Raw genomic sequence first — 25,300 nt, 5'->3', positions numbered from 1 at the left:
CTCAAAAAAAAAAAAAAGCATCCAACTCTGTTCCCTTTCTTTGAGATCTTATATTTTGTAAGACTCTCCTACACATTAATAAATTTCTATTTCTCCTATAAATCTGCCTTTTGTCAGTTAATTTTCAGCGACCCTTCAGAGGATGAAGGCTCTCCCTTCACTCCTTTGTCTTTTTTTTTTTTTTTTTTTTTTTTTGAGACAGAGTCTTGCTCTGTTGCCCAGGCTGGAGTACAGTGGCGCCATCTCAGCTCACTGCAACCTCCACCTCCTGGGTTCAAGCGATTCTCCTGACTCAGCCTCCTGAGTAGCTGCGACCACAGGAACACACCACCACACCCAGCTAATTTTTATATTTTTAATAGAGACAGGGTTTCTCCATGTTGGCCAGGCTGGTCTCGAACTCCTGACCTCAGGTGATCCGCCTGCCTCAGCCTCCCAAAGACTTTTGTTTACTTCTGCCTCCATATCCTGCCCCCACCTCATGCTCATCTTTTTCTTCCCAGTGTCACAAAGAATTTACTTAGCTGCCTCTCTCATGAGGCTGTGAGCTCTCTGCCAGCACAACTATCTTATTTCTCTTCCTTGCATCACAATGGCATCCACAGTGCAATAGCAATGCAATAACAATAGCTAATACAGGCCAGGCGTGGGGGCTCACACCTGTCATCCCAGGACTTTGGAGGCTGAGGCAGGAAGATGGCTAGAGCCCAGGAGTTCAAGACCAGCCTGGGCAATATAGCAAGACCTCCGTCTCTAAAAAAAAAATTTTTTTAAATAAAAGAATAGCGAATACATGTGTAGTATAAATATATGTTAGGCACTGTGCCAGTGTGTTATGCATATTATTTATTTAAGCCTATGAGGTAGGTACAATTATCCCCATTTTGCAAGCGAGAGGGTTGCATTTGGGGCAGAGGGAGGGTGAGTAACTTCCCTAGCTCAGTCTCACCTATGTATTATGCGAAGTTCACGAAGTAATGAACCTATTTAGTAAACCTAAATACTGAACTCCAGGCGTTGTTTCACAGCTGGATGAGAGAACTCTGGTCACCCCGGCTGAGTCGGGGGAGGGGATTCTCAAAACTGAGGAAGACTGTATCGTATGGGCTCCCGCGCCTCCAGCCTGAGCCTGTGCTGCCCCCTGCTGGCCAGCTCTGCGCCACCTGCAGGGTCGCTCTCCCACCTAGAGCGCCTGCGTAGGAACTAACCCAGCCCGAAGTCCCCTCTGTCGCCAGAGCTTGAGTCTAGGGTCTGACAGCAAGCACAGGATGTGCTGAGTGGGAAAGAGAATCAGAAGATCTCGCGGAGACTGTGCGAGGATTTCCCCCTTGACCCACATAGCTAAGGACTGCCTCCCTCATAAGCGAAGGCTGAAAGAAACCACTCAAAGAAACCAAATGGAAAAAGTCAACTCTGTGTCCCCAAATGCCATTGCCTGTACCCAAAGCCAATAGAGATGTTTATTTGCTTAAAGAAAAACTTAGGTAAGTATTTGGATTATTCCTACATTAGACTCTCCTTTAGGATGGAATATTGAGTGCTAAATTAACACACCGGTTCTTAATTAGGGTGCCTCGTGAAGCTATTCGAAAACACAGATGCCCGGGCTCCGTTCCCAGCCTGCGGAATCAGAACCATCGGGAGGCGCTACTTCTCCTCCGGACTAGCCTCAAACCCAGATTTTCCCAAACCCCAAAGCTCCCAGACCATTTAACAGCTCACCTTTCCAGTTGGAAGAAAACTAATGCCTTTCCACTTGAACTTCAGTGAAAAACTTCATTGTCTAGAGCACACTCCTCCAGGGTATCTTACTCTAGTGTTTCATTGACTCTGAGCTATTTTACAAATAGCTAATTGGTCGCAATGCAAAAAAAATTCTTGTCTATAAACATGCATATTATGTTCTGTCTAGTAGAAAGTCAATTGATTTTGCTTTCCCTCTGTAAAAACAAAAACAAAATAAAACAAAACAAATTTGCCTCCATTTGCACATTTATTTCATTATTCCTGGTCTACAAATGGGTCTGTTCTTCATATTCTTTTTTGAACCTATTATAATATCTGCTTGATTTCTTCAATGATCATTGAGTTAAAGAAAATCTTGAACATGTTCATTTTATATCTATATGAGAGTTTCTTTCTTTCTTTTTTTTTTTTTTTTTTTTTTTAGATGGGAGTCTTGCTGTCTATCCCAGGCGTGGTGGCACGCGCCTGTAATCCCACCTACTTGGGAGGCTGAGGCAGGAGAATCGCTTGAACCCGAGAGGCAGAGGTTGCAGTGAGCCGAGACTGGGCCACTGCACTCTAGCCTGGGATAGAGAGCGAGACTCTCACCCCAGCCTCCCAAGTAGCTGGGACTGCAGGCACGCACCACCACACCCAGCTAATTTTTGTGTTTTTTGTAGAGATAGGGGTCTCCCTATGCTGCCCAGGCTGGTTTTGAACTACTGGGCTCAAGCAATCCTCCTGCCTCAGCCTCCCAAAATGCTGGGATTACAGGTGTGAGCCACCAAGCCTAGCCTGTGTATTATTTTTATAATCAGAAAAAAACAGTTCTTAAAATCACTGGGAAGGTGATTTTAATCACATTTCCACCAATGTGAGTGCAAGAGCTGTGGGGCGATGGCTACCTCCACCTAGATTTTAAAGGACGTTTAGTTTAGGGGAAAAAAAACAAAATTTTGGTAGTACATGCTGTTGATGAAGTTGTGGGGAAATAGACACTCTCATGTATAACTGTTGGGAATACAAATCTATATAATTCCTGTGGAGGACATTTGGCAAGCTATCAAAAGTTTAATGTCTTGGGAGGCTGAGGTGGGTGGATAACTTGAGGTCAGGAGTTCAAGACTAGCCTGGCCAACATGGCAAAACCCTGTCTCTACTAAAAATATAAAAATTAGCCAGGTGTGGTGGCAGGTGCCTGTAGTCCCAGCTACTCGGGAGGATGAGGCAGGAGAACCACTTGAACCCCAAGGTGGAGGTTGCGGTGAGCCGAGATCACACCACTGCACTCCAGCCTGAGCGATAGAGTGAGACTCAGTCTCAAAAAAAAAAAAAAAAAAAAAAAAAGGTTAATGTCTAGGTTACTTTTTAGACATTAACCACTGGTCCCTTCACCATTTCATTAAAGACTCACTCCATTCCAAGCCCTGCCATGATCACCACTGAGGCTACAGATACAATACACCAGGCTCTTTTTTTTGTTTTTGAGACAGAGTTTTGCTGTGTCTCCCAGGCTGGAGTGAAATGGCGCGATCTCAGCTCACTGCAACCTCCGCCTCCCGGATTCAAGTGATTCTCCCACCTTTGGATGGCTAGGTCACTTTTAAGACATTAAACTTTTGGAGATTTACACCACAGATGTACATGTGAGAATGCAAAATAACATACAAGGTCATTCATACAGCTTTATAGTAGCAAAAGATTAGAAATAATCCAAATGTCTATCAAGAGAGGACTGATTAAATACATTATGATATATTCATACAGCAGGGCACTATGCAGCTTGAAAAAAAAGAATGAGGAACTTTTTTATTTACCAATATGAAAAGATCTTCAGAAAATTACATGAAAAAAGCAAGGCAGAAAACAGAGAAAACTATACTAGCTTTTGTGTGAATCGGGAAGAAGTGTATATAGATTTGTTCTGCTTGTATTTATGTGAATCAAACCCTAGAACAATTCACAAGGAAATCATTGCAATGATCATTTGTTGAGAGGGGCTCTGGATCCCCTTTGCCTTCTGATATACCCATCCCCCAGCCACGATGACACTGACTGACAGCAAGTCACAGCTGTTCCTTCTCTGGGGTTGCCTGCCACCCAACAGAGGGCCACCTGACTTGGAAAGGGTATACTATGGTCTGAATGTCAGTGTTCCCCAAAATTCATATGTTGGAACCCAATACCCAATGTGATAGTATCAAGAAACAGAGCCTTGGGGAAAGCGATGAAGTAATAAGGACTCTGCCTTCATGAATGGAATCCGTGTCCTTATAAAAGAGGTTGAAGGGGCCAGGCGCGGTGGCTCAAGCCTGTAATCCCAGCACTTTGGGAGGCCGAGGCGGGTGGATCACGAGGTCAGGAGATCGAGACCATCCTGGCTAACATGGTGAAACCCCGTCTCTACTAAAAATACAAAAAAAAAAAACTAGCCGGGCGTGGTGGCGGGCGCCTGTAGTCCCAGCTACTCGGAGGCTGAGGTGGGAGAATGGCGTGAACCCGGGAGGTGGAGCTTGCAGTGAGCCGAGATTGCGCCACTGCACTCCAGCCTGGGCGACAGAGCGAGACTCCGTCTCAAAAAAAAAAAAAAAAAAAAAGAGGTTGAAGGGAGCTTCCTTGCTCCTTTTACCATGTGAGGACACTTAGAAGCCATCATCTATGAGGAACAGGCCCTCATCAGACACCAAAGCTGCTAGCATCTTGATCTTGGATTTCCTAGTCTCCAGAACTATGAGAAATAAATTTCTGTCTTTACAAATTATCCAGTCTATGGTATTTTGTTATAGCAGCCCAAATGGACTGAACAGAAATTGGTAGGAGAAGTGGGGTGCTGCTGTAACAAATACCTAAAAATGTGGGAGCAGCTTTGGAACTAGGTAGTGGCCAGAGGTTAGAAGAGTTTGGAAGAGCACACTAGAAAAATCCTATATTGCCATAAACATACTGTAAAGGGCAGTTCTGGTGAGGGATCAGAAGGAGAGGATAGCTGTAGAGAAAGCCTCAACCTTCTTAGAGATTACCTAAGCAGGCCGGCACAGTGACTCACACCTGTAATCCCAGCACTTTGGGAGGCAGAGGGCAGTGGATCATGAGGTCAGGAGTTCAAGACCAGCCTGGCCCACGTGATGAAACCTGGTCTCTACTAAAAATACAAAAATTAGCTGGGCATGGTGGTACACGCCTGTAGTCCCAGCTACTTGGGAGGCTGAGGCAGATAATTGCTTGAACCTAGGAGGCAGTGGCTGCAGTGAGCTGAGATCGCACCACTGCACTCTAGCCTGGCAACAGAGTGAGACTCTGTCTCAAAAAAAAAAAAAAAAATCAGTGCTTTCATGAAAGAGAAAAAAAGTTAGGAAACTTATTGAAGGAGACTTAAAGGAGACTAAACAGACATGATGATGATGTCGTGACAATGCATTATTCACATATCATGAATAATCCTTAATTGAATCCTTGGATTTTAAGTGGGGAGAGAGTATATATAAAGGACATTATTGGAATAATAAGGGAATTGGGTTATAGAGGATATATTTGATAATATTATATCAATGCTAAATTTCTGGATTGTGCTCACTGTAATCTGGCTGTGTAGGAGGAAGTTATTCTTTGGAAAAACATGTTGAAGTATTTAGGGGGAGAGCCATGTGTCTGGAATTTAGCACAAATGTTTCATTTTTTAAAGTTTACATCCATATAGAGAGAGATGGAATAAATGTGGCAAAATGATAATAATTTGCGTATAAAGATACAAAACAAAGAGAAATGAAACTAAAAGGCAAGCTGGGGCTGGGCACGGTGGCTCATGCCTGTAATTCCAGCACTTTGGGAGGCCGAGGTGGGCGGATCATGAGGTCAGGAGTTCGAGACCAGCCTGACCAACATGGTGAAACCCTGTCTCTACTAAAAATACAAAAATTAGCTGGGCGTGGTGGCGCGCGCCTGTAATCCCAGCTACTCAGGTGGCTGAGGCAGGAGAATCACTTCAACCCAGGAAGCGGAGGTTGCAGTGAGCCGAGATGGTGCCACTGCACTCCAGCCTGGGCGACAGAGTAACATTCTGTCTCAAAAAAAAAAAAAAAAAGGCAAGCTGGTTTGAGGGTTTGTTTATTCTGAAAGAGGTCTGCAGAGGTCAAGAAGGGAGGTATAAGAGAGGAATGGCTATGCCGTTCCACAAACCATCCTGTGTCTGCTTGTTCACCAGGCTTCCTCTGCATCCATAGTTGTCCCGGGCTCAGAACAGAACTTTGCTCAATAGAGATTGTGGAACGTCCTAGAATTTGGCCCCATCCTCTCCACTCTGGGAAGAAAGGCTCAGGGCTCGTAGCAGCACTTCTGTGGGTTGGAGGTTGATGTCTGGTCACCCCCACCCTCTTGGTTTCCCATCTACTCTCATTACTTCTTAATCCTCTTGAGTCTTAGCTCTAAAAGTTAGAATTCCCTGGGGGCTCTGCCCAAGGTCTCTTTTCCATTCTACTTTCTCTCTTTCTCTACTCCCATGGAGCATCTCCAGCCCAACCCTCTCCCCATATTTCAGACTCATATATTCAACTGCAACTAGACATCTATACTTGGATGAATGATAGCCATCTCAAATTTAGCGTGTTCAAAATGGAACTCTCTAATGTCCCCAGAAACCTGGTTCTATCCAGTCTCCCTTGTCTCAGTAAAAAACCCCACCATCAACCTGGTCACTCCCTTCCCCTCATTCCCCCACATCCGATCCATACTGTAAATTCTTCCCCAAAACTACAACCAGGACCTGTCCACTTGTCACTGTCTCCATGGCCATCGTCACCCTCACCTGGACTCCTTCAGCAGCTTCATAACTCATCTCTTCCCTCTACTCTGGGCCCCCATCATCCATCCTCCTCACAGAAGCCAGAGTGGTCTTTCAAAAATATCAGTCAGAAAAGGTTACTCTCCCCTCAAAATCTTCAATGTTCTCCCATTGTTTAGAATAGAAACGCACACTGTCGTCGCCTACAGCATCTGCCTGGTCCACTTCTCCAGCCTCATTTCGTGCCCACCAATTCTACTCCCAGGGACCTCCTTGTCCAGCTCCTGCGTTCCTCAACCTTCTCTCTTTCTGGGACATTTTCTCAGCCTTCTTGTCATCCAGAACTCAATTCAAATGACATATTCCCAGGTCTATATAAGGAAACCTGCCCTGCCCATTAAACTTTAGACACTGTCTTATTTCTTTGTTTATTACCTGTTTTCCATTTCCTGAAACCCTAGAATGGAATCGCCCTGCAAGCAAAGTTTACACTATATCTCCAGTACCTGCTAAAGCAGGTGCTCATACATATTTGCTGAAAGAATTAATACCAGATGGCAATTATATGTATTTTGTAATATCCTTACTTGGCAGAATTAAAAGCTGCCAGTTTTGTGTAAGTCCCCATTTTTAAAAAACAGGGCTATTTGTAAGCCCAGGACTATTGTAATAGATGAACTGGCTGCAAGCCCCTTACAACATAGGTGGTATAAGGAAAACAGGAGAAGAAGGGAGAAAGAGGGACAGTGGATGGGTGGAGGGAGAGGTGGATGGTGGGTGAGTGGAGTGGATGTGTGGGTAGGTGAGTGGCTAGATGGATGGATGGGTAGATGGGTGAATGAGTGTGTGGATGGATGGATGAATGGGTGAGTGGATGAATGGTGGTTGGATGGGTGAATGGGTAGATGGATGGGTGAGTTGGTAGATGGGTGGGTGAGTGGGTGGGTAGATGAATGGTGGATGGGGGTGGATGGCTGGATGAGTGAATGGGTGGGAGGATGGATGGTGGAAGGGTGGGTGAGAGTGGATGGGTGGGTGAGTGGGTGAATGGGTGAGTGAGTGGGTGGATGGATGGGCAGGTGAGTGGGTGGGTGGGTGGATGGGTGGATGAATGGATGGATGGAGGGTGGGTGGGTGGGTGGATGGATAGGTGGATGGATGGGTGGATGGTTGGATGGGTGGGTGAGTAGGTGGATAGGTGGATAGATGGGTGGATGGATGGGTGGATGCTTGGATGGGTGGGTGAGTGGGTGGGTGGGTGGATGGATGGATGGATGGTGGATGGGTGGGTGAGTGGGTGGATGGGTGGGTGAGTGGATGAGCGGGTAGTGGGTGAATGAATGGTAGTGGGTGAATGAATGGATGGCTGGCTGAGTGAGTGAGAGGATGGGTACGTTCTGGGAAGGTAAATCCAAGTTACTGTGTAAGTTGAGCCAGGGGAGGTGGCCACAGTTGGCTCCCCTAGGCCGTCCACCTTGTGGGGTCACCAAAGGGTTACTTCAGGACAAAAAGCCGCGGCTGTGGGTCGCCCCGCCCGGGTTTCCAGCAGCAGCACCCCAGCCCCCACCCAGCACACAGGCATCCCTCCTGCCCTGGCCCCAGCCGCGCTCAGGGCGCCCCCTGACCGCGCCCGTGCTCAGGTGCGCTCCCGGACTAGCGCGCACGCGCACAGGTGAGTGCCCGCCCCGCCCCCTGGTTTGGCCACCTGCCCAGGAAACTTGTTGGTTGTTGCCCTCGGGTCACTCCGGGGCGGGAACACGGAACCCGGCCATGGAAGATCCGTCGGGGGCTCGCGAGCCCCGGGCCCGGCCGAGAGAGCGGGACCCGGGACGGCGCCACCACCCGGACCGAGACCGCACCCACCATCGACAGCGGGACCGACCCGGGGACACGCGCAGGGAGCAAAGCAGCGACGGGAACCGGCGAAGGGACCGGGACCGGGACCGGGAGAGAGACCAGGAGAGGGACCAGGAGAGGGACCGGAACCGGGATCGGGACCGGGAGAGGGAGAGGAAGAGAGACCCGGACCGAGGCCCCCGCAGGGACAGACACAGGGACGCGGGCCCTCGCGCAGGTGAACACGGAGTTTGGGAAAAGCCGCGCCAAAGCCGGACGCGGGACGGAGCCCTGGGACCGACCTGGGACTCAGCCGCGCCTCCTGGGCACGCGCCCTGGGAAGCCCCGGAGCCGCCGCAGACGCAGAGGAAGGGGGGCCCCGGGTACCGCGGACCCGAAAGGTGAGAGGGGCCGGGGCGCTGCGACCTCCGCGCCGGGGACACCTGCGGCCCAGGCCGGCCACAAGGCCCTGGCGTCCCCGGGTTCTCGTTCTAGGAGCCCGTTTAAAGGAACAAATGCCGTTTCTCCCTTCTGCGCTCTCAGAGGCGACCTGGCAGGGAAGGAAAACTTTAGGGTTCCCCTTTCTTGTGGCCTGAACCCAATTAATAAAGCAAACCGCCCCCCCCCCCCCCCCCCCCCCGCCCCGTGTGAGCAGTGGCCGGACTGGAGGGCCTGGAGAAGAGAAAGAGAGGCCCGGGACCGGAGAGGGAGGGGTGGGAGGAGACCAGGCGGGTGGGGTTCACCCCAGGCTCCTCCCCGGCCCGCCCCGCATGGTCACAGGACTGCGCCTTGGGGTTCAGACCCTTGTCCCGTGTTCCAGAGCCAGCCCTTCCCGACTCCAAAGTCCCCTTACCTGTGGCCGGGGCGCCCACTTGGGAAGCCCAATGAAGAGTTAATAGTTTAATATGTTACCCCTCCCAGGAACATGGGCCTTCAAAAACAGGTGGGCCGGCGCGGTGGCTCACGCCTGTAATCCCAACACTTTGGGAGGCCGAGGCGGGCGGATCACCTGAGGCCAGGAGTTCGAGACCAGCCTGGCCAACATGGTGAAACCCCGTCTTGACCAAAAATACAAAAACTTAGCCGGGCCTAGTGGCGGCTGCCTGTAGTCCCAGCTACTTGGGAGGCTGAGGCGGGAGAATCGCGTGAACCCAGGAGGCGGAGGTTGCAGTGAGCCAAGATCCTACCACTGCACTACAGCATGGGCGACAAAGCGAGACTCCGTCTCAAAAAAAAAAAAAAAAAAAAAAAAAAAAAAAAAAAAAAAAAAACAGGCGGGAGACGCTACATTTTTAACCAAAGAATTAAGTCTACGTAAAATTCCCCCACTGAAGGGTACAGGTTTGTTTTCCCTTTTGCCAGTGAGGTCTCTCTAGGCAGCGTCATTCGAATCCCACGGCTGCTTGAGACCCCACCCTCCTAATAAAAAAATTTTGTACAGAATTCTGCCTCGCACAGAATTCCCGTAAGCCCCTTGTAAGGAGAAAGGTTCAGGGTGTACTGGAAGACTCTGTGAGCTAGGGGAAGGTGGGGGTGGAAGGGAAGACAAGAGGGGACCTGGGCCCCACACCCCCTCCTAGGGACCTGGTGTTTTTTTCCATCCATTGAATACACAGATAATGTGCCCCCCACGGTGAACCGTGAGCAGACGCGATATTGCCACTGCTGGCTCCAACAGGAGACAGGTTGGGGTGACGACTGCTTCTGGTTTTCTGATTTTTGACACCCGGCCTCTTCTCTGGGGAGGAGTCAGGCTCCCCTCTCCTGAGGACTTGGAGGCTGAGCCCAGTCTCTCTCCCTGCTATGTCCACACAGCGAGAGAGCTCCTATCCTGAGTTTATGTTACATTATCTAAAACCAACTAGCATGACAAAGGGTGCGCCCAGATACAGTCAAAGCTGCGCCCAGGGAAACGGCTGTTGTTTCCCTGACTAAAGCCCATTGCACTGCAACTGCAGGACCTGGGAGAATTCAGAGTTGCATTTTTAGGTTTCTTTAAAAACCAGTGTGCGAGGCGGACGTGGTGGCTCAAGGCTGTAATTCCAGCACTTTGGGAGGCCGAGGCGGGTCGATCATTGAAGGTAAGGAGTTCGAGCGAGACCAGCCTGGCCAACATTGTGAAACCCCATCTCTACTAAACATACAAAAAAATTAGCCGAGAGCAGTGGAACATGCCTGTAATCCCAGCTACTCGGGAGGCGGAGGTGGGAGGACTGCTTGAACTCGGGAGGTGGAGGTTGTAGTGAGCTGAGATTGCTACACTGCACTCCAGCCTGGGTGACAGAGTGAGACTCCATCTCAAAAAAAAAAAGAAAAAAAGCAAGACTGGGGAGAAAGAGGAAAGGTGTCCCAAGCAGAATAGCTTCTGTAGTACCCCACAGGCATGGGAAAGCGGTCATCTTTTGAGGGGAAGAGGATAGTTCGCTATAGCTGGGTCTGTGAGCCCAAGGTTGTTAGTGTAGAGAGATGAACAGGGGCCTCCTGTGCATGCTAAAAGTTTTTAAAATTTCAAACCTAAGAGAGACATGATGTTCTAGAAAGACTGTGGGAGCCCAGCAAGTAGAATGCAGCCCCCTGTTGAATCTCAGACAAAGCCTAGGATGTGCTGCATAAAGCGAGGAGAGAAGGGACAGAAAATGCTAGGGTTGGCAGGGGAAGAAATAATGTGATGGGCATCGGAGTCATGTGAATGCAAACTGCTTTTGAAGAGTCCTGGTGCATGCTGAACTGAGAACTGGCACTCACAGGAAGGCAGCTCCCAGCTACCTGGTTAGACAGCTCCCAGGGGCAGACAAACCATCAAAGATAGTGCTAAGGGGTACGGATCACAGCATCTGTCACGTGGTTAGTTAGCAGAGTTGGGCCAAGTATTCGGATGTCCTGTGGGGCCACTAAACCAGAGAATTCTCTGGAGTTTAAAATACTGGGACAAATTCTATTTCTGTTCTGCATAGTCTTTAATGTTTGGGCCCAGCACAAGGAGTCAAAGGTTCTAATCATGAACACTATTGAATGAGAGACTTCCTAATGGCCGCATATGCTTTTTGGTTATAGTGAACCCCCTTCCGGGAGATATCTACCCTCGACCCCCAGGCCTGGACGAGAGGAGGTGGAATATTACCAGTCAGAGGCAGAAGGACTCCTGGAATGCCATAAATGCAAATACTTGTGCACTGGGAGAGGTGAGCTGTTTTGCAGGCTGTTCAATCATTTACTGTCACTGGTGGTTCTGGAAGGGATGGTCTGAGCTGGTGAAGCAAAAATTTAAGCACATTCCCTTGTGGGTTCCTAGCATCTTCATTTCTGTACTTGTGAGGTTCTTGTTTTCTTTAAAAAAAAAAAAAAAAAGTAGAATGTCTCAAAAGTGCTGCTAGATTTCCTGTGTTTCTCCTTAAACGTGCCCTGGGTTTGCAGAGGCAAGCAGCCATGTTTGCAGCTTTCAGGCTCCAGGTGGAAGTGCAGAGGCCTGTAGGTGGAACTGGCTATGAGCTGCCAGCTGTCAGAGGAGGTATCTTCTGGCGAGGCGGCTGAATTAACAGAGAGGGAAAATCACCTGGCGTGGGCAGCCAAGTTGCAGCACCTGTTCTCCTTGAAGATCTGACTCCCAACACTTGATCAGTGGCTTTTTAACTTTATTGACAGGCCAGTCACGGTGGCTTATGCCTGTAATCCCAGCACTTTGGAAGGCCCAGGAAGGAAGATCTCTTGAGCCCACAAGTTTGAGACCAACCTGGGCAACATAGCAATACCCCATCTCTAGTTTAAGAAAAAAAAAAGGAAAAAAGGCTGGCGTAGTGGCTCACGCCTGTAATCCCAACACTCTGGGAGGTCAAAGTGGGTGGATCACTTGAGGTCAGGGCTTCGAGACCAGCCGGGCTAACGTGGTGAGGAGGAGAATTGCTTGAACCTGGGAGGAGGAGGTTGCAGTGAGCAGAAATCATGTCACTGCACTCCAGCCTGGGTGACAGAGTGAGACTCCATCTCAAAAAAATTAATTTAAAAATTAAAATATATATATATGTGTGTATATATATATATACACACATAATATATTTACAAGGTTGTTAAATATATATTTTTTTACATTAAGAGTGAGTTCACACACACACAGAAACAAAAATGTTGTGAAACCATACTGACCCTATTATCTACCAAGTACTCTGATATTTTCTATCCCATTCATTAAAAACAAAATCGTTTTTTAAAAACCATACTTATTTAGGACCCACAGTCTGAAAAACACTTCCATCCTATCATATATCCACCCCAAATGTGGCGTCCCCAGGTTCTCCATTCTAGCGGTCTTGGCCTTGCCAGCAATGAAGAAAATCTGGTTTGTCTGGGTGAGAGCTTACAGTTCACGTGATTTGGTGAGAAATGTTTCTAGGTTTACTATGACTAAGGGAGAAAACGTTCCAGCCCAAGGGAGAGAACTCATGGAGCTCATACCTGACAATGTAATCTCAGGGTGATTCCAAAGATGCATATGATTATAGGATTATAGGAACTTTGAGGAAAGGGCGATGCACGTACAAGGATCATTACTCTAGTTGCAGATATTGGCACAACCTCATGGCCTGTAATTCTGTCAACAGCTCCTAAGCTTCAGAGAAGTACAGTAAGATACCCAGAGGACTGTGTTCTTATTAAGAGCAAACAACAAAAATTATGAATATACGAATAAAGTTCAGGAAAAAATATATTCACAGTGATTTTTTTAATTGGTTGTTATTATAGGCAATTGTTACATTGCATGTTTTCTTAAGTCCACATTTTCTTTTTTTGTTGTTATAAGTAAGTATAACTATCTTTTTTTTTTTTTTTTGAGACAGAGTATAGCTCTGTAGCCCAGGCTGGAGTACAGTGGCATGATCTCGGCTCACTGCAACCTCTGCCTTCCAGGTCCCAGTTCAAGCAATTCTCCTGCCTCAGCCTCCCAAGTAGCTAGAAGGTAGCATGTGCCACCATGCCCAGCTAAATGTTGTATTTTTAGTAGAGAAGGGGTTTCACCATGTTGGCCAGGCCAGTCTTGAACTCCTGACCTCGTGATCCGCCCACCTCGGCCTCCCAAACTGTTAGGATTACAGGCATGAGCCATCGCGCCTGGCTGTATAACTTTCATAAATAAAATGATGACAGAGTATAAAAAAAGAAAACAATAATGTTGTTTGCATTCTGGGGGAAAATTCTACAGTATAAAGATCACACTTGAGAGAGCATCATCATTTCAATGAGACAATGTGTAGCTTGGTTTCATGAATAGACCAACTGGAACCAGGCATAAAATCTGGTTATCAAACATCAGGGGGATGTTGACAGGCCGGTGTTGGCAGCATGTACAATTTCCAGCTCAGAAGCACCCAGCTTATATGTTGAGCAAAAGAAGCCACACACACAAAAGCACATAACTGTATGATTCCATGTATATGATATTCTAGAAAAGGCAGAACTAGATTCTAACGAGAGACGGCAGATCAGTGGTTTGCTGACAAGGAAAGTAAGGGATTGACTACAAAGCATCACTAGGGAAATTTCTGGGCTAATGAGAATGTTCTGTGTCTTGATTATGGTTACGTAGTACATACATTTGTCAAAACTCATCAAGCTGTATGCTTAATGTAGATCGCTTTGTTGAATATAAGTTATATTTCACTAAGGTTGATTTTAAGGAAAGCAGCCAGTTTTCATTTTCCAAGATAAAGAAGCCAAGGGCCCAGGAAAAATCCAGCTCTGGGAAAATATCACAGCCCAGATACACTCTTTAGGGAACTAAATAAAACAGCATTAAACTTTAAGACATACTTATGAGTTAAAGTCTAAGAACAGTAAAACAAAAATTTTTTTTAATTCAGTAAGCACTAAGGGTTTAATTAACTTAATTTTTTCTGTTTCTTTTTTTTGAGACAGAGTCTCACTCTGTCACCCAGGCTGGAATACAGTGGTGCAATCTCAGCTCACTGCAACCTCCGCCTCCTGGGTTCAAGAGATTCTTCCGCCTCAGCCTCCTGAGTAGCTGAGATTACAGGCATGCACCACCATACCTGGCTAATTTTTGTATTTTTGGTAGAGACACGGTTTCACCATGTTGGCCAGGCTGGTCTCGAACTCCTGACCTCAGGTGATCTGCCTGCCTCTGCCTCCCAAAGTGTTGGGATTACAGGCGTGAGCCATCGCACCTGGCCAATTTTTCTTATTTCTAATACATGAACCACAGTTTACATTTTGATATATAACTTCCATGCTTTTTTTCTGAATTATTATATTTTTTAAGCTCTGTGATTTTCTTCAGACTTGGAGAACTTTCCCCTTACAAATTGTATTCACCACAAACATATATAAAGAGGAGATAATGACCAGCACAGTGGCTCACACCTGTAATCCCAGTACTTTGGGAGGCCAAGGCAGGAGGATCGCCTGAAGCCAGGAATTCAAGACCAGCCTAGGCAACACACCAAGACCTATGCCATGAAAAAATACAAAAATCAGGCCCAGCAGCATGCACTTGTAGTCCTAGCTATGTGGGAGGCTGAGGCAGGACGATTGCTTGAGTCTAGGAGGTGAAGGCTGTAGTGAGCCGTGATCGTGCCACTGTACTCCAGCCTAGGCGACAGAGTGAGACCTTGTCTCAAAAAAAAAGAGATAACTTGTTTAGTTTTTGTGTTGTTGTTTGTTTTTGTTTTTTGAGACAGAGTGTTGCCCAGGCTAGTGTGCAGTGGCACGATCTCAGCTCACTATAACCTCCACCTCCCAGGTTCAGGCGATTCTCCTACCTCAGCCTCCCAAGTAGCTGGGACTACAGGTGCTTACCACCACGCCTGGCTAATGTTTGTATTTTTTAGTAAAGATGGGGTGTCACCATGTTGGCCAGGCTGGTCTCAAACTCCTGACCTCAAATGATCCACCTGCCTTGGCCTCCCAAAGTGCTGGGATTATAGGCGTGAGCCACCGCACCCAGTCTTTTTTTTTAATAAGAGATGGGGTATCACTATGTTGCCCAGGTTGGTCTCAAACTCCTGGGCTCAAGCAATCCTCCCCCACCTTGGCTTCCCAATGTGCTGGGATTATAGGCATGAGCCACCACGCCCGGCCTCATTTCATCTTTCTCGTGGTGCGAGGTGGCATGTTCTTGCCCTTCCATCCAGGATGGCTTTGTTTCTGCTCACTGGCCTGATCTCTCCCACCATCCTCCTGTCCCTCTCTCAGGGCAGACTGCTTTGCTCTTTTGAGAGTCACCCCTCTGAGTCCATAGTATTTCTGGCACCATTTCTGGAGACCACAGTTCCCTGCTACCCTCTAGTTTTAATCGTGCTGCTTTGGCCTCGGGCCTTCCTCAGGGGCAGAAGCCTACAGGGGTCTGAGCCCTGTGCGGAAGGTGGGCCTCAGGTGGAAGAGTCTCCTGGTGCCAAACAGCATCACTCAAAAATGGTAACACCCTTTTTTTGCAGCCTGCTGCCAAATGCTGGAGGTTCTCCTGAACTTGCTGATCCTGGCCTGCAGCTCTGTGTCTTACAGTTCCACAGGGGGCTACACGGGCATCACCAGCTTAGGGGGCATTTACTACTACCAGTTCGGAGGGGCTTACAGTGGCTTTGATGGTGCTGACGGGGAGAAAGCCCAGCAGCTGGATGTCCAGTTTTACCAGCTAAAGCTGCCCACGGTCACTGCGGCAATGGCCTGCAGTGGAGCCCTCATGGCCCTCTGCTGCCTCTTCATTGCTATGGGTGTCCTGCGAGTCCCGTGGCATTGTCCGCTGTTGCTGGTGACTGAAGGCTTATTGGACGTGCTTATCTCAGGAGGGTACATCCCGGCCTTGTACTTCTACTTCCACTACCTCTCTGCTGCCTACGCCTCTCCTGTGTGTGAAGAGAGGCAGGCACTGTACCAAAGCAAAGGCTACGGTGGTTTCAGCTGCAGTTTCCACGGGGCAGATGTAGGAGCTGGAATCTTTGCTGCCCTGGGCATTGTGGTCTTTGCCCTGGGGGCTGTCCTGGCCATAAAGGGTTACCGAAAAGTCAGGAAGCTAAAAGAGAAGCCAGCAGAAATGTTTGAGTTGTAAGGGTTTCTAAAACACTCTGCCAGATGTGGTGGAAGTTAGTCTGAGCCACTGTCTTTCCCAAGAATCCCTCGTTGTGGAACTTTCCAATGCCGGAAAAGCAGCGAGCCAGCGTTGGTGTGGTGGGCGGAGCTTCCAGTCGCATGGAGCGGTGTTCATGGATGCAACAGACCCTGGCTTCTGAGTCCTCTGTGAGTGAGGGAACAACCAAAATTATTTTTCAAAAAGCAAAAAATTGGCCGGCCTCAGTGGCTCACATCTGTAATCCCAGGACTTTGGGAGGCTGAGGTGGGTGGAGATCACTTGAGGTCAGGAGTTCGAGACCAGCTTGACCAACGTGGTGAGACCCCGCCTCTACTAAAATAGAAAACAAATTAGTGAGGTGTGGTGGTGGGCGCCTGTAATCCCAGCTACTTGGGAGGCTGAGGCAGGAGAATCGCTTGAATCCGGGAGGCGGAGCTTGCAGTGAGCCGAGATCGCACCACTGCACTCCAGCCTGGGCAACAGAGCGAGACTCCGTCTCAAAAAAAAAAAAAAAAAAAAAGCAAAAACCTGGAGCCCAAGAGCCACACGGAAAAGGCACGTGCTACAACAGAGTGCACCTCTTCATTCAGCAAAAGGAGGTCACCAAGAGAGTTTGATGAACCTTATCTTCAAAGTTCCCAGGCACAGTGGCTCATACCTGTAATCCCAGAACTTTCGGAGCCTGAGGTAGGAGGATTGCTTGAACTCAGGAGTTCAAGTTTGCAGTGCACTATGATTGTGCCACTACACTCTAGCCTGAGCAACAGACCAAGACCTTATTGCCAAAATACCAGGGAAAAAAAAAAAAGTCCATGGAGAGCTACATAGACATGAGACCACACTTCAGCCTGAATTTTTCTAAACACAGCTGTCTCAAGCAGATGAGCCCACACGTTTTTGCACACTGAACTCTCCAGTCCTTCCACTTCCTTAATTCTGCAAATGGAGGGGGTGGGGACTCTTGGGAAACTACTCATGTAAAATTTAAGTTGGAGGTAGGCGTGGGCTGAGGAAAGAGGAATCAGATTAATTCTCTGGGTTGCAAAGAGGCTATTCTGCAAGCCCCTCACAGTGGCCCTGAAAGCTCAATAAGTGTTTTGTACCTCTTGTAAATGTGCCATTGTGTGAAGCATTAAACCCAACATCTAGAATTCAGGATCCATCCAGAATAAAAGAATGTAAAACCTTTCCCAACAGAAGAGTGTTACTTTTGGCCAACTTCATGGGTTCTTATTGCACATTAAATTATGACTTATGGAACATCACAATCTATTCTCAGTCCAGTGAATAAGTTCTTTGCTTTATGTGAATCCAATAAAAAATCCAAAGAATTTTAATTTGGAGTTGATGTCCTCTTTACAATACATTTATCATATTCTCTTAAACACAGACCATTTGTCACATTTAAAAGGTGAGTTCCGTTTGGGTTTAGAAAAGGAAATATATATATATATATATGCTTGTATACGATTGGAAAATTTCTTCAAGAATAACATCAGAAAGTATTAACAGTTTTGCTTTTGAAGAGGAGACTTTTCATTTATGCATGGCTTGACTGCACATGTATTAATTTTAGAAAAATAAAAAGTAAAAAAGTTGATTTGCTCTCAGTTTTTTTCAGGACCACATTTAAAGTTCAAAGGCCGGTATAGGTATACAGTTAAGCAGATTATTAAATGATCAGCCACAAAAACAGCCTCACCCAGAAAGCCTTTTCTTATTTTTTTTTATTTCTTAATTTTGAGACAGGATCTGGCTCTGTCAACCAGGCTGGAGTGCAGTGGCGGGATCTCGGCTTACTGCAACCTCTGCCTCCTGGGCTTAAACTATCCTCCCACCTTAGCTTCCAAGTCGCTGGAACTACAGGCCCATGACACTGCCTGGCTAATTTGTTTATTTTTAGAAGAGATGGGGTTTCACCATGTTGCCCAGGCTCATCTCGAACTCCTGGGCTCAAGTGATCCACCCACCTCAGCCTCCCAAAGTGCCGGGATTATAGGCGTGAGCCACCATGCCAGACCCAGAAAGACGTTATTTACAACAAAGATCTCATGTTGTTTCAGGATCTCTGCTTCCCTCTACCAAACCCTCTGCTGTCTTTCCGGAGACTTGTCCCAGCCCACCAAAAACTACTGCTAGCTCTGCTCACCACCCTTTTCCCCTTCCCCTGCCCTGTGTGTCTTTCTGCACTAATAGCATGCTTGGAAATACTTTAGCCTGCTTGATATTGATAGCTAAGCCAGGCCAACCCTGACTGGAACCTGGGATAATATTCCCTGGCCATATTCCTTCAACAGTCCCAACACAAATAATGGCAGAAGACCATTATTCCTGTCAATAGGTGCAGTCAATGGATGGTTGGCAAGATCTAGATTTATTCCCTTGTAGCCTAAGAGATAGATGCTGCCTGGGTTGCGAGTCCGTCCCGGAGGAAAACGTCCCACTCTTCTGCATTTTTAGTAGAGTATTTCTGTTTCCCTTCAGGGGGTGAAATGTTAACGTCCATGCAGAAGGAAAACCAGGGGAGAGAAAGGTGTTGGGTCCACTAACCCCCATGAATTAGAATGATGTCTGGGTCAAGTCACTTGCTCTGCTGTAGGGAGAGTGTATGAAAACCAGTAGCTTACCGTGCCTGAGTGATGAGTGGACAGTTTTAGTCTGATGTTATTTTCAGTTTTAAATTAGAGGAATGTAGCTTCTCAACTATCAGAGCCCTCAACTGCTATGTCCCTGTGGACCGCTAGGAATTCGTGTGGGCCCAGCAGGAGATAGGATTAGCAAGCTGAGTAGCTGTTGCCTAAGTACTTTAGAGTCTTTCACTGCTGTGATTATAAACATCATGGTACCCCCTAGTGTGTTAAGGGTTGTCCTGATTTCTGGGAAGCCACACTCTTCTTACATTTATCCCATTCTCTCTTATGTTTCTCACCAATCCCCTTCCATTTTGGAAACATTGCTGAGTAGCGTCACCATCCATTTGTATAATATTTTATTTTTAGAGTATTTTCACATACTTGCTTTTTTTGTTGTTAACTTCCCACACAACACCGACGTATCACACAGTTGCTTTCATTTGAGCCTCCCCACATCCCTGTGGGTGAAGATTGGCAGGCTTAGCTTCATTTGTCAGATTGTCTGAGGCTTAGAAGGACTGAATGGTTTGGCCAAGATGACAAGGCAGTAAAAAGTGGGGACTTGGACCTGGTGGTCCTGCTCTCGGTTCATTTGTTTTTCTCTTCATGCTCATCCCTGAACGCCAAGGGAACGGCAGGAGACCCTCTCCCAGAAGGACACCTAAGAAGGGTTTGAGGTCTCTGTCAGTAACAAATAAAAGCTCACCTCGGACAAGAGGATCTTCAGTCTGTTGGCCTGTTGGCTTCCTCTGCCTTGTGCCATTTGTGGGTTCCTTTCAGTCCAAGTATCTGTCAGTAAGGTCCTCGTTGAATAGATGAATCCATCCATACAACGAAGTCGAAGGCCACTTAACAAAATGTAGCTCCTCTTGTAGGAACTGATCTGAAAACATCTGGAGGATATAGGAAATGAAAAAATCAAGACGCAGAACAGTGTACGTGGTACACTTACTTTTGTGCAAAAATGCAGGGAAGGGAATGAAATGCAGATTTAAACATGCTTTTTATTTGCATAAAGGAACACTGGACAATTATATTAGAAACCAATGAAAGCAGTTGGCAATAGACAAGAGACTGGGTATGAGTGAAATTTCTCAGTTTATACCTTATGTCATTTCAATTTTTTAGAAACTTTTAATTTGGAAATATAGATTTGCAAGAAGTCACAAAAACAGTGCAGAGTACTCCTGTGTACCCTTAACTCACTTTTCTCTAATGATAATATGTTGCATAACTAGTACAATATCAAGACCAGGAAAGTAGCAATCTACAGAGCTCATTTAGATTTCCCCCTTTTATCTGCACACATTTGTATGTCTTCCTAGTTCTAAGCAGTTTTATCTCATGTGCAGATTTCTGTGAGCGGCATCACGACGACATCCAGAACTGTTCCCTCACCCTGGACATCCCTGTGCTAACTCTTCATAGTCACTCCCATCTTCTTCCTCCCTCCCCCATCCCTACTCATTCCTATCCCCTGTTGATCACCAATCTGGGCTTCTTTATAATTTTGTCCTTTTGAGACTGTTACATACACAAAATCACACGGTATGTAACTTTGAGCAGAGTCTCGTTCTTGTCGTCCCAGGCTGGAGTGCAATGGCACGATCTTGGCTCACCGCAACCTCCCCCTCCCGGGTTCAGGTGATTCTCCTGCCTCAGCCTCCCGGGTGGGTGGGATTACAGGCACCTGCCACCACACCCAGCTAATTTTTGTATGTTTAGTAGAGATGGGGTTTCACCATGTTGGCATGGCTGGTCTCCAAATCCTGACCTCAAGTGATCCGCCCGCCTCGGCCTCCCAAAGTGCTGGGATTACAGGCGTGAGTCACGGCACCCAGCCTAAGAGTTCATTCCTTTTTATCACTGAGTAGGGTAGCCCATGGTATGGGTGTACCCATTTGTGTAACCAGTCACCCACTGAAGGGCATTGGGGTTGTTTCCAATATTTGGCTATTATAAATAAAGCTACAATGAATATTTATGTCCACGTCTTTGTGTGGACATAAGTTTTCATTTCTTTAGTATAAACGCAGGGTCACATGGTAAGTTTTTTTTTTTTTTTTTTTTTTTTTTTGAGACGGAGTCTCACGCTGTTGCCCAGGCTGGAGTGCAGTGGCGCGGTCTCGGCTCACTGCAAGCTCCGCCTCCCGGGTTCCCGCCATTCTCCTGCCTCAGCCTCCTGAGTAGCTGGGACTACAGGCGCCCGCCACCGCGCCCGGCTAATTTTTTGTATTTTTAGTAGAGACGGGGTTTCACTGTGGTCTCGATCTCCTGACCTTGTGATCCGCCCGCCTCGGCCTCCCAAAGTGCTGGGATTACAGGCTTGAGCCACCGCGCCCGGCCCACATGGTAAGTTTTTAAAGAAACTTCATTTTTTAAGAAACTGCTCCCAATTTTTTCAGAGTGGTACTTCGATTTTTCAAACATAGATTAAAAACAAAACAAAAAAACGAAAAGCAAATTAAATGTACTGACGTTGAGGCTGGGTGAGGTGGTTTACGCCTATAATCCCAGGACTTTGGAAGGCCAAGGCAGGCGGATCACTTGAGGTCAGGAGTTCGAGACCAGCCTGGCCAACATGGTGAAACCCTGTCTCTACTAAAAATACAAAAATTAGCCGGGCATGGTGGCATGTGCCTGTAGTTGCAGCTACTCAGGGGGCTGAGGCAGGAGAATCGCTTGAAGCCAGGAGGTGAAGGTTGCAGTGAGCCGAGATCACACCATTGCACTCCAGCCTGGGTGACAGGGTAACACCCTGTCTCAAAAAAAAAAAAAAAAAAAATGTTGACATTGAATCAACCACGTCCTTAAAATCAGGTGGCCTGTGGTATGTCTCTGGCTTGGCCAGGCTGCGTAATGTCAGTGTTAAAGCCCGAATCTCTCTTCTCCTAGGTGTGGTGCAGATAGTGGAGGTGGTCTTGAATGGGATGGTTCTCATATGCATCGTGGCCTCCTACTTTGTCCTTGCCGGATTCAGTGCCAGCTTTTCCAGTGGCGGTGGCTTTGGGAACAACTACTACTCACCGTTCGAGGGCACTGAGCTAGAGCAGGTTCGGCAGCTGGACCAGCAGTACACGATCCTCCGGTCGCCCCTGATATATGGTGGCGTGGCTGTTTCTCTGGGGTTGGGGGTCCTCACCATGGGCGTCTTACTCCAAGGAGCCAAGAGTCTAACAATGTTGTCAGGGAAGTGGCTCCTCACGGAGGCCGCCTTCAGCCTCCTAGCGGCCGTGGGCTACTGCACAGGCATTGGTGTTTACCTCCACGTGGCTCTGCAGATCAATAGCACCGACACTTGCAAAACAAGAGAGAGGCTCTATGCCCGCAGGGGTCTCACCTGGATGAACTGCCAGCTGGCAGGCACCGACGGAGCAGCAGCCACCTTTGCTTGTCTTCTGGTGATCATGTACGGCGCCAGCGTGGTGCTGGCCCTGCGTAGCTACCGAGAACAGAAGCGCTACAAAAGCAGCCGAGAACAGCCCGGAAGTTACAGTGAGGCACCGGAATACCTGTGGTCTGGAACAGTTTGAGATCTTCCAGGACCTAAGTGTGAACCCACATTGTTTCTCTTAAAAAGACAGGTCTTTTAAAACCCCACATTAGACAACTATGGTTTTCACACACTTGACTTTACAAATGCTCTCTTTGGACTGCGGCAAAGTAAAAGAATTGAGGCTGGGCGCGGTGGCTCACGCCTGTAATCCCAGCACTTTGGGAGGCTGCGGTGGGCGGATCACTTGAGGTCAGCAGATTGAGTCCAGCCTGGCCCACATAGCGAACCCCTGTCTCCACTAAAAATACAAAAAATTGCTGGGCGTGGTGGTTCACGCCTGTAATCCCAGCACTTTAGGAGGCCAAAGCAGGTGGATCACCTGAGGTTAGGAGTTTGAAACCAGCCTGGCAAACATGGTGAAACCCCATCTCTACTAAAAATACAAAAATTAGCTGGGCATGGTGGTGGACGCCTGTAATGCCAGCTACTCTGGAGGCTGAGGCAGGAGAATCTCTTAAACCCGGGAGGCAGAGGTTGCAGTGAGCCAAGACCATTGCAATCCAGCCTGGGCAGCAAGAGCGAGACTCTGTCTCAAAAAAAAAAAAAAAAAAAAAAATCAGCTGGGCTTGATGGCGAACACCTGTAATCCCAGCTACTCAGGAGGCTAAGCCACAAGAATCACTTGAACCTGGGAGGCAGAGGTTGCAGTGAGCAAACTCTACTCCACGTCACTGCACTCCAGCCTGGGCAACAGAGCGAGGCTCTTTCTCAAAAACAACGATGATGACAACAAAGAAGATAGGACAGTTGATTTTATTAGACCATGAAGGCATACTAGAGGCTTTTTCATTTCTGCATTTCCTGACAGTGCTCCATAGAGTAGGCCTTCAAAGGTAGCTAGTAATCTTATTACCCTGGACTGCTCTCATAATCTAACAGATCACTAACACTGAATCTTAAAAATAAAGTTCTTTTAGTAATTTTAATCTTGCGTGTTTTATACCTATTCTTATACTTTACAGCTAGTCCCAAATATATTAGTTCAAATCACATGCAACTAGAAATATACATTCTCGTTATGTTCTTTTTTCTAATTGTCCTCTTGCTCTTTACTAGTGAATTCTTATGGAACCTGTTCAGGACAAAGGATTGAAGCTAAGCCTCCTACCTAAGCGGAAAAGATCTAGATTGTACTTTTATAAAAATAAAGCTTGGAAAATAATCAACTGGATATCTACATTGCTAGGTTAAAAGTTGCGGTGCCTTGGCCGGGCACGGTGGCTCACGCCTGTAATCTCAGCACTTTGGGAGGCCAAGGCAGGTGGATCATGAGGTCAAGAGTTCAAGACCAACCTGGCCAAAATGGTGAAACCCTGTCTCTACAAATAATACAAAAAAATTAGCCAGCCTGGTGGCAGGCACCTGTAATCCCAGCTACTCGGGAGGCTGAGGCAGAGAATTGCTTGAACCTGGGAGGCAGTGGTTGCAGTGGGCCGAGATCGCGCCACTGCACTCCAGCCTGGGTGACAGAGTGAGACTCTGTCTCAAAAAAAAATAAAAAAATAAAAACACAGAAAAGTGTCTCCACTCCATCACCCTTAGCCCAAGACAGTGGCTAAGTCCCACACAATTTTCACTGAGTGGTAGAGGAGAAGTATAACTGCAGCCAGAATCAAGCGACCCACTCTCCACCTACCCTCCAGAGAAATACCACCAAGCCCAGCCACTAGTCTCACCTAGCATGTATTCCCTGAAATACGTCCTTGTTAGATCCTCGCCCACGTCTGGGTCCTGTGCTTGATAAAATGGAGACTTTCGCCTATTTGACCCCAACCTTGTGCCCAGGTCCAACTCCAGTACTGCTCCAGAAGGCAGCTCCTCTCAAGGGAATGGAGCCATCACTGTAACAACAACACTCCCACTTCTTACGGCTTTATAACGTTCACCATGCTTTAGCAAACCTTCTCTTACTACTGCTTGTCAGTCAGGCCAAGGTGTACTGTTCACACTTTACAGATGAGGAGACAAGGTTCAAGGTTAGGTGGTATGTACAGTATCATGATAAACAAGCCCTTTGATAAAAGATATTAACATTTAATGAGAAAAACAGCCTTAGAGAGGTTAAGTAACTGCCTGAAGTCACAAAACTTTTAAGTAGCAGAGGCAAAACTCAGGCCCACTGAATCACACACTGGAAGGTGTTCTGAGTGACTGACATACTCTTGTGGCCTTTGGTGTACGAGGGAATTTATATCGCATGACATTGATTCATTTCTGCCATGCTGGCTGAGGGAGGTGTGTGTCTGGTGGAACTGAGGTATAAAAGCATGTTGAAGGTGCTCAATAAATGGTTGTTGAACCAAGTGTTTAAAATGTTCCTTCTGGCCAGGTGTGGTGGCTCACGCCTGTAATCCCAGCACTTTGGGAGGCCGAGGCGGGTGGATCACCTGAGGTCAGAGACCAGTCTGGCCAACATGGTGAAACCCCGTCTCTACTAAAAATACAAAAATTAGCCAGGTGTGGTGGTGCATGCCTGTAATCCCACCTACTTGGGAGACTGAGGCAGGAGAATCGCTTGAACCTAGGAGGCAGAGGTTGCAGTGAGCTGGAATCACGCCATTGCACTCCAGCCTGGACGACAGAGCGAGATTCCGACTCAAAAAAAATAAACGGTCGGGCGCGGTAGCTCATGCCTGTAATCTCAGCACTTTGGGAGGCCGAGGAGGGCAGATTGCCTGAGCTCAGGAGTTCGAGAC

At 47.5% G+C, this 25,300-nt stretch overlaps 1 protein-coding gene across 2 annotated transcripts; it reads left to right on the top strand.

Annotated features, from left to right (window-relative positions):
- The first annotated feature begins 8,225 nt into the window (after positions 1–8,225).
- MARVELD3 (MARVEL domain containing 3) lies at positions 8,226–23,530 on the top strand. Of its 2 annotated transcripts, none has more exons than XM_005592442.4 (3): positions 8,226–8,739; positions 11,393–11,520; positions 21,944–23,530. In XM_005592442.4, exons 1-3 carry the CDS (start codon positions 8,273–8,275, stop codon positions 22,579–22,581), a joined length of 1,233 nt encoding a protein of 410 aa, XP_005592499.2. In that variant the 5' UTR covers positions 8,226–8,272; the 3' UTR covers positions 22,582–23,530. The 2 variants fall into 2 exon arrangements, with proteins under 2 accessions (XP_005592499.2, XP_005592500.2); XM_005592443.5 differs by lacking the exon at positions 21,944–23,530 and adding an exon at positions 15,784–17,752.
- Positions 23,531–25,300: the final 1,770 nt, after the last annotated feature.

The sequence above is a fragment of the Macaca fascicularis genome, chromosome 20 (assembly GCF_037993035.2).
Source record: "Macaca fascicularis isolate 582-1 chromosome 20, T2T-MFA8v1.1".
Classification (NCBI taxonomy): domain Eukaryota; kingdom Metazoa; phylum Chordata; class Mammalia; order Primates; family Cercopithecidae; genus Macaca; species Macaca fascicularis.
The sequence above is the reverse complement of the archived record's forward strand: the minus strand, read 5'-3'. Positions and strand labels throughout refer to the sequence as shown.